Source organism: Simochromis diagramma, unplaced genomic scaffold (genome assembly GCF_900408965.1).
Source record: "Simochromis diagramma unplaced genomic scaffold, fSimDia1.1 OVJJ01000317.1, whole genome shotgun sequence".
Classification (NCBI taxonomy): domain Eukaryota; kingdom Metazoa; phylum Chordata; class Actinopteri; order Cichliformes; family Cichlidae; genus Simochromis; species Simochromis diagramma.
In genome coordinates, this window is record NW_024386994.1 from 4,078,130 (window position 1) to 4,087,912 (window position 9,783).

The 9,783-nt window shown below is 40.9% G+C and overlaps 1 protein-coding gene across 1 annotated transcript; it reads right to left on the reverse strand.

The window, feature by feature from the left end:
- Positions 1 to 815: 815 nt before the first annotated feature.
- syt4 (synaptotagmin IV) lies at positions 816 to 7,680 on the reverse strand. Its single transcript, XM_040040868.1, has 5 exons — positions 7,379 to 7,680; positions 4,849 to 5,465; positions 4,428 to 4,751; positions 1,671 to 1,791; positions 816 to 1,249 (listed from the first exon to the last, which is right to left on the reverse strand). Exons 1-5 carry the CDS (start codon positions 7,410 to 7,412, stop codon positions 930 to 932), a joined length of 1,416 nt encoding a protein of 471 aa, XP_039896802.1. The 5' UTR covers positions 7,413 to 7,680; the 3' UTR covers positions 816 to 929.
- Between the last annotated feature and the right edge of the window lie 2,103 nt (positions 7,681 to 9,783).

Consider the following 9,783-nt stretch of genomic DNA (forward strand, 5'->3'; position numbering starts at 1 on the left):
ATTTTATAAGTACATACATTTACATTTCAGCCGTCTTTGTGCTCACAGTAAAGGGGACAAAACACAACGTAAATATTATGCGGCTCCCATTTCTTTAACACACAAACACACACACAAACTCACACAATGGTGTCAGGACACTTTATTCGAAAGACGCGCATCCTCTCACACGTGTGTAAATGCATCCACATTACTGTCCCCGATGCAGTCAGTCAGTTCCAATCTATTCTCCAACCACCTAATTTAGGCTTTCTTGCACTTAAGAAAATGATATATGAAATACCACTTATACTTACAAAACATGTTCAACAAACCAAGAGTACAAATAAAAAAAAGATAAATAAAAACAGTCTACATCTTTATGATGAAAACATTGTCATTATAAAATAAACTTTAATAATAATCCACTTTTTTACAGCTGTGTCAGATGTGGTTCATTCTGGTTTTCATATGATGGAATATAGGTTACTATTTATAGGAGGAAGAGCTGAAGAAAGAGAAGAAGAAGAAGAGGAAAAGAAGAAGAGTAATAGCAACATTAAAGACATTCTGCACTGCACACGGCTACAGTGACAATTGGTTGCTTGCATGTAGATGATGCTGCATGTTTCCAGGTGATTTTCAGTGACAGTCTTTGGAATTGTTTAAAGCTTTGGGGTTCCTTTTGTCATGCCCCTGCCCTCCCACTGAACCCCAAATACTTCAAAGATAGGTGATTGAATGAATGAACGATTGAATGATGACATCACTTGAAATGAACCCCTCCTACACACATCAAAGTCCACTCCCCCCTTATTCAACCCGCCCTCATTTTAAGTCCATTGGTTACTGGCAAGCAGGATGTTGGATCCCACCCATCCTCCTTCCGTCCCTCTCGTGGTTGAACCAGATCAGATATGGATGACAGGAGCCACCAACACCCCAACTTTCTAATCCTCTGACATGACATGCCACTTGGCGATCTGGCGACGCGGGTGGTCGCAGATCTCCCTCCAGTGCTCCCCGGGAGTACCTGCCGCCGATGTGCCCAGTACAAGGCGCCCAATGACGGTGTTGGGGCAGCGTGAGTTGCCCATGTCTGAGTCCATCAGCAGTAGCTCCACGCTGGTGTCCCTCAGGCCCTCTTCGGAGGGTAGATCGAAGACAAAGAGCTCATTAAACACCGGGTTAGGCGAGCTTTTCTTCACATGGGTTTTCTTCTTGCACACGCGTTTCTTTCCATGATACATGTTCACCTTGACATATGGATCTGGAGGAGAAGAACGACAAGAGTTGAGCAAGAAAAGCCACAGCGACTATCCATGCCTGCGGCAGCTGCAGAGTGGCACATTATTTCTAAACCAGATCAATACAGCAATCAATAGAGCGGAAATGATGGATGTTAGTGATGAGGACAAAAGAGGCTGGCTGTGTAAACACTGTGTGTGTACGTGTGTGTGTGTGCTTGTCACTAAAGTGCTCTATCACATCCTGATCAGATTACTTTGGTGCGGTGGCGGTGCCATTAGTGCAACTATCACAGCATCTAAAGCAGTCTGGGATGCACAGCAGGAAGAGCAAAATGATTTTGGTTTCATCCCTTTACCGTTATGAGGAAGAAATACATTCAAGCCTGCAGTTATATGGACATGGTTTGCATATTAAACTGGTTCAGTTAAAAGCCTGTGTACCTGTAGGTCCATTGTTTTCAGTCTTGGGGAGGTGGCGAGCTTTGAGAACAACTACAGTCAGAGTGTTGGTGGTGGACTGGTAACACAGGGACAGCAATAACTCACCACGACCTGAAGATTTCTGTGGAGAAGAGAAGAATGGATAAAGGTTAAAAAAAAAGCAAAAATCGGCAGAGCAAACAGAGCAAAGATTTGTAAGTGAAACTTACACTAAAGAAACCCTAAATCCAGCCTGTCCTTTCATGTTTTCCAATTCTACTTAATAAGCAGTCATTTGTAAAGTTGTTATTCGGTTGTCAAGTTAATACATTTAAGTAGGTTAAATTAATCAGAAGAATGAATCCACTTAGTATGTATTAAAAGAATTAACACAATAGGGCGTGGTAGTTATTAAATAATGAATAACCTACAAAATTACGAGCTACAAAACGGTTTGTGGTGCTGCTGCTGCTTCCCGTGCAGCAAATGGTGCCAGTCCTGACAGCTTGAGACACTGCCGGCTAAATAATCATCACCTGCTTATGTGGTAGATTTTCATATTTAACACACACAAAATGTGTCACTGAGAAGCTCCCGATCTTCTCTACAATTTGTTGCTGCTGTCACAGTTTGCTCATGCACATACACATCCATGCCCGCGCCCGGTGAGAGTCGGCACCTCAGATGGTTGCGATCGCACCTTAGAGGCTCGCAGTCTCATGGTTGCCACAGCAACGAGAAGTAGCACACAGACAACTTCTAGCAATGACCTGATGTTCAGGTCTAAATCCAAAAGGATTGCCTGTTATTTTTAGTCTAATTCGTTTGTTTATTTGTGTATTAATGTATTTATTGTTTCTGTACTTCCAGAGTGAAAGCATGTTGGTGATGGCTGTGTCTCTTATTTTCTGGTGTATTGATTCTTTAAACTACTGGCTGGTCACACATACACAAAACTACACAAAGCAGTGAGACAAAATCTATGTCACACAGACAAAGAGAGCCACCACCCTGTAAGGCATGGGCTGCAACTTTTAAGAAACAACTGCATGTGTCTCTCATGCTGATGTGGAGAAAATGGTTCTGTTTAATTATTGTCCCTTTGTGCACTGTAAATCCATGTTACAAGACCAACAAGCTGCGTTCTCCGCCCTTTTATTTGCATATGAAATGTTTCTCATTCTGACAAGTTCAGCTGCGGCATAGCAAATAAATGAAAGAGATTAAGGATTTTCTTCAGCAAAAGAATCCAGAAATAACCTGCAAAGCAATTTCATGAATTCTAAAACAAATTTTTAGCTGATTTCACAGGTTCTTATTCCCCCTTACTATAAAGCTTTGCGAGATTTCTCTCCTCTGGGACCCAGATGAGAAATGGAATTGATGAAATACAGTTTGTCTCAGCATGGGGTGAAGAGAAGAGAGATAAGAAATCTTATTATCTTGAAGAGAGACGAGTGGAGATGGGATAAACCCTTTATACTTCACAGACTTCCATTTCCTAGCACTTCCCTAGAGTACGATATGGTACCAGAGACCATTAAAGACATTACACGTAGCTCATATTCCTTTTGAGAAACTACAAATATGCATGAACATATCCACAACTACCACACAGGGAAAGAGCTTCCATTTTAGAAGAGCACAATATCACCTCACACGTCTATAATTACACAATGAGAGATGCTCATGCATGGCCATACCATTTAATACCAGTCTATAGAGTGGTGCTCTATACTATACCACAGACCAATGATAAGCACAAGGATATCCTTTTACTTTTATTTAATTTAGCCAAACCAGGAATCATTTAGGCTAATGCATTTAGAGGAAATGAAGACATATTGTACTCATGGGTGTCAAAGTACTCAATACATTAAATGACACTTATAAACATTACTGCTGCATGTTTGTGGTCCTCACAGATGCCAGGAACAGCAAGCCTGGACCGCCTGCCCACAGATCTATAATGATGTAGTGTTGTTATCGTCTGACCTTCGTGGAATGGGAAATGTCGCCATGATAGCCTGGTTCACAGGTTGCCATTACCGTTTTAACTGTGTGATGCACTAAAGGAAAGGTATGTAGGGAGGATGTCATGTAAAGCAGTTCCAGCTGTTAAATGCAATGAGCAGATGAAATGACGTAAGAAAATAACGAACCCTAAAAAAGCTGATGAAAAACGTAAACAATAAATACCAAAAGCATCCTTGTATCCAAAGCAGCTCAGTGTCAACTTGCAAATCCATATTCCTGTAACAGATCTCATCTCTCTCTCCACAGAGAGATATATACCCTCTCTGCTTTCTCCTCTGGTTTCACATGATATTAAAATCATTTCTAAACCAACTAGAGGCTGTTATGATAGTTATTCCTCTGGTATATACCAATTAAATGTTAATTTAAAACTTCCATCGAAGATAGAGATCACACACACGGAATGAGATTAATCCTTTTTATTAAGAGAATTTGGAATCGATAAAATGGTGGGCTTGCATTTGAATGATTTACACATTATTATATTTTAGTATTTAAATGACTTTTAAGATTATTTATTGATTAATATGGTAACAGTGGAAGTAATCAGCTTACTTTGCTGAATTTGACTAAGCTGTTCTGCTGTAATGCTTTTAGGGAGTGGTGGTGTAGACAGAGATGGTGTGACGAAAAAAAGCTGAGTCACTATCAGAGCAGTTGTAGAATTAAAATTGAGCTCACTGAATGACTTCATATATGAAATACAACACTAAGGCTTCAAACATTTGTTCCAAATCTTACCTTGACATTTTTCTTGATTATCTCTCGGCTCATGAGGACACGCCCCTCGGACAAGTCGATCCCAGACAGGGGAACAAGGGTCTCGCCGATGACTTCATCACGAGAGAACCGGTCAAAGCTCAGCACCATGAAGTGAAGGGCCAACTCTGACACACGAGCAAGTGAGATGCCGTAGAAGCTGAAGGTCTCATCAAAAGTGGGGTCTAGAGTTTTTCGCAAGACTCTGGTCTTCACCCTGTGCTTTTTTTCCGGCAGTAGGGTCAGCTTGATGTAAGGGTCAGAGGTCAGCGACTGCTCGTCAGTTGGAGTCAGACCATGGGCTTCCTAGAAAAGTGAAAACAATCAAGTATTTAAGACTGTATGTATTAAAAATAAGTATTACTTTAAATGTTTTAAAAACAATCTTAAACATATACAGTACCTTGATATGAACAATGAATGCCTTCCTCTCTTCCTGGTATTCAAGGGAAAAGTGGAGGGTCCCTAGTCCAGCCTCCTTGTCTTCCCCCTGGGGCCTGTCCACAGCTGGGGTGGGTGCTTGGCTGGAGAGAGTACTGGATGGTGAAGGCAGGTCACGGCGGTCCATCACACCAGGCTGGGTGAACCCTGCATGGGGAGAAGGCAGCTCCAGATCTGGGGAGCTCCGCAGCTTCTGGTGGTGATGAAATGGTTTAGTGGTAAAGTTGCCATTCAGATCCCGTTTCTCCAGGTCCAGATGGAGAGTTGGCCTGGAGCCATTTGGGCTTGATGCCAGTTTGTCTGTGGCAGCTGCATTCACTGGTGGCGCGGTGTGGCAGTTTCCATTGACATCTGTTTTACTGGTGTCGTTAGCTGCTGTGGTGGGAGGCGCAGCAAACTTTTTCTTGCCACTGAGGCTCTCTGGGTAAATGTCGACTCCTTTGAGCATGTGCACAAACTTGTACGGAGGTGTCTTCTGGGACTTGGTGTTTTTACGCTGGCAACAGATCCACGCAAAGGCTGACACAGTGAATACGAGGCCGAAGACACTCACCACAGCAACACCTACTGGCACTGCCACTGTGGAGGAGGAAAGAATGAAGGGAAGGACAGCGGGGGTGTGGGTGGACAGATGGAGAAAAATAATTCAGCAAAGTAAAATTAAAAATAAAAACTTAACAAACTAAGCAGCAACTGTAAAACAATTTCTATCTCACAGATTTTATTGTTACACCGAGGCAAGTGAGTCCATTTTGTGATTCTGACTAATGCAGCTGCAGCCTTGACTCAGAGGGAGAACAACGCAATCTGTTCAACTCTGATCAAATCTCGGCATCACTGTTTTCAGATTCCAAACATGGTTACTCTTTATGAACAGGAAACAGGTGGAAAAATAATGAACTTATGGGAAAACTACACAACGTCTTTTGTGACAAGGCGATCTCTCCATAGCAGCTTTATAAAAACAGCTAAACTCAGATCCAATCATTGTCACAAAAGCATTATAAAGATCAGTGTACACTATTACAAGGAAACAGGCAGAAATGTTGAAAATTCAAATATTTGCAGTGAGAATTTAATACATGTGGTTTGGGCAAATACTTATTTCAACCAGCTGGGTGGTCCTGATTTAGAAACAGTACTTAATAACGCAGATATCTTTAGTCATACTCATCAAGGATGATGGTCACTACTATTGGGATTACTAAGGCATATTTAGGGACCTATTTCCTGTCAGTTTTCCTTTTATGGTATTGCCGGAGACAGAGATATTTACAAGTGAATGCTTCAGTTCTTTGTTTTGCAGTGCTGAGCTGTGACTCACCATCAATCAAGCTGCCTTGTCATGCTACCAGATTTAAAAGGGTTGCCTCGCAGAAGAAAATGCATACCATTTCCTGCAATTAAGCAGGCGACATAGTGGAAAAGCACTCAGATCAGCCCATAAAAAGAAGGAAGAGGTGGAAGTGGCAAGGTGGTGGTTGTGGTAATCAATCACTCTGATACTTATCTTTAAAATCTGCCTTTTCATATTGTCAACACAATCACGGCTCTGCTTTTGATAATTTGAGAATCAGTACAGTATCACTAATTCACACTTTCCTAAGACAGCCTTTGTGCTGGGGTTATTGTATAGCAAATGTGTTCTGTTAACACACAGCAAGCAATAAGAATATATACTTCCCTTCTCACTTAACCCTAAATAATTAATATGTAATCTTCTTCTATGGGATTGGGGTGATCTAATAATATTGCAGAGATTTCCATTCATATAGTTTCTTAATATTGTAGGCTGATTTTGCTCTGGCAACTGTGTAATAATCTGAAAATACAACGAAATTCACTTTATCCACGAGTAAGCAGTTCACTTCACTTTTAGATCACAGCACTTATACATATTGTTTTCTCTGCTTTTTTCATGAATATTTCAGCCCAGTAGCATCCCTGGGTGGGATGGCTTTCAAGGCAGCAACAACAGACAGATGGATGAGGCAACGGGAGGGCGGTGAGGTAGCAGCTGAACCGAGAGGAAAATAAAGAAAACAAACAGGTGCTTTCCTGGCTTTACCTGCGTTGTAGTAACACCTAGAATACAAAAATAGTGACTTCATTATTGCACCCATTAATATCGCACTGAATAATGAGCTCCACCCTTTCCTGATAATTAGCTGTCGCCCTTTGGCCAGCTGCAAAATGGAGGAATGAAGTCCACCCAAACACGTTGTTTTACGACACACTGCGCGAGCCATTCACTTTACACTAGTTACACGCCCTACAAAAATAGCAAACAACGAAGAAGAAAAAGAAAAAAAAGAAGAAGCCTACATTTAGAAAGTCAGCTAAATTTGAAATCCATAAATTAGCTTCTGGCCACTTCCAGCCAGTGCTAGCTAACAATTTTAGGATGAGTCACGCGGCAGCTTAGACATCCACGGTGGGGTTTTCTCGATGAAAACGATATCCGTGAAGTTTTGAGCAGGATTTGGACTCACCGAGCTGAGCTCCATCCTCCACCATTGGAGCCATGGTCGCTATCCAAGGTGCTGAACAATGTCCGTCTGCTTCAACGCTTCAGTTTCGGCGCTGCTTTCTGTAGTAGCCGCTCCTCTGATGCTATGCTCGTGCGGTCTCAGATTTTATTAATAATACAAAAGTCTTTGTAATGCTTCAATAATTAAAAAACAAACAGGATTTCCCAGAGAGAAGTATGGGGGGATGCTCTGTTCTCAGCCTGCTGCTGTTACTCCGTGATGCGTGAGTGTGTCTCTGAGGCGGCAACACCCCGTTTCTTCTCGCTCTCTCTCTCACTCACTCTCTCTCACTCTTCCCTTCTCTTCACTGTTCCCCAGCTCCCCCCCCCTCCCCTACGGTAAGGCTGAGCTCATCAGTGCTGACGCAGTAGTGACGGAGGCTGGCTGTGAAATTAGGACCCCCGGTGAAGCAGCACAACAGGGTTGCCAATTTTCCTAATTGATTGCTAGGAATTGAACATTCTCCTTGTGCGTCTTCTTCATCCGTGTGTATGTGATGTGGTTGTGTATTTGTAAGTGTGTGTGTGTGTGCATCCTTAGTCCATAAGAATGCTGTATTGTTATTGTGGTCATATCATTCATTAACATAACTGAGATGTATTTATGCAGTTATGCTTTACTCTGATGAAATCTTAATTTTTAACTAAAAGGTGATTATATTACAGTCCTGTAGGGGCTATAGCAACCGCTATAGGAAACAACAGGAAACAGGAAAAACAATAATAGAGACTACGAAAAGCAACTGTAATGTTAAATGGCTTTTTAATAACAACATAAAAATACTTTTATAAAGTCTTGACCACAACAAAACTTATCCACTAGGATAATGTACGTGAAAAATACCAGACAGGTTATAGGAGCATGATGTAGGCCCTGCACTGAGGGTCACCTATGGTTGCTGAACCAATTCAGTTGCATGAGAGACGACAGCTGACAGGAATTGACTTCTTACATATATGAGCAATTACTGAGCAATGGAAGGAACACTTTCATAACCTCTTAAACTAAGAAGAACAAAAGTACACAACTGCAGTACATGCACACAGCAAGTCTGCAAACTAGAGGTGGTGCTTGAGCAAGCAGGCGTATTTAGTACAGAGGCCTATATCACAGCAGTTCATCTCAGGTGGGCTGGAATAGAATTTGCAGAGAGGCTGCCTATAGCCATCTATTATGGAGAATTGTCTTCTGTTGAAGGACCAAAGGGAAGACCAAAAGATATGATAAGATAGATAGAAAGATATTTTAACATTCTGAAACACACAGGGACCATGAAACCTGGGAGGCACAAGAAATACAGAGATCAAATTGGTGCAATAGTTGATTGGCAAATCAACTATTAATGCTGTTGAGGACAGATGTCGACAACGCTATGTTGCTGCAAACATCATTTGGAACATAACTTCCGACTACTTGGCCAAACAATGCAACTGATGTGGAAAACTTGACTGAGTACAAGTGAGCAACTTACACTTCAGTCACGATCTACATAAAAAAATGATGGGCTCTCACTGATGATAATGATGATGATGATAATGCTCAATAGTGTTACTTTTACTACTTGCCATCTTCCAAACTATGTAAATTCTACAGTTACACTCAATAAAGGGTTTATAGTAATTCTACAATATATCCACATATATGTCAAAGTAGGCTTACTGGCTTAATGTTTAGACCTGTATCCACAAACAGGACTTGATGTGCATACACAAGATCATTTCTTCGGAAAAAGAAATATATATGAAAACATTTAACATTTTATACAGTCAAATTCTGACCTCTGGTGTTGATTGTAAAGAATGCATTTCTCTTGAAAATGAAAGAAAAATCATTGGCAGTGTGACTTCAACTAACAGACTAACTGTGCACTTAAAAGGGACACATGCTTAACAAAACGAGATTAATCAACCTTCTGAAAAATTACAAAAACATTTTAAAGCAATAAAAATATTGCATATATGCATTTTAAATTGTATTATATCAGTTTATTGCATAAAAATGTATTGTGCAAATTTTGCCATTGCCAGTAAATTGTTATGCCATGTTGGTGGGCTTCCCTGCTGTCCCCGCAACCTGACCTCAGATAATCAGAAGAAACTGCCTTGATGATTTATTGTTTGCCTTTATTTAAATTTTAACTTTTATTGAAAGGGTTGTCATACATTTTCAAACAATGTGCATCATTCATAATGCACGGCACAATGCGCCACACCGTTCAGTTGCATTGTTTTAGTTTTTAAGAAAAAATTAGGTTATCATATTATATTTAACATTGAATTTTCCTTCTTCACCGTCTGTTTGGAGTGTAACCTGCATAGTTCATAATGCATGATGTGAGGTGCCGCACAGTTAAGTGGAATAATTTA

Coding starts and splice junctions, on each gene's coding strand:
- syt4 (XM_040040868.1), bottom strand. CDS start 7,412: ATGGCTCCAATGGTGGAGGATGGAGCTCAGCTCG. Junction 5,466..7,378: donor GGAGGATGGAGCTCAGCTCG/GTGAGTCCAAAT, acceptor CCTCCTCCACAG/TGGCAGTGCCAGTAGGTGTT. Junction 1,250..1,670: donor TGAAAACAATGGACCTACAG/GTACACAGGCTT, acceptor CTTCTCCTCCAG/ATCCATATGTCAAGGTGAAC.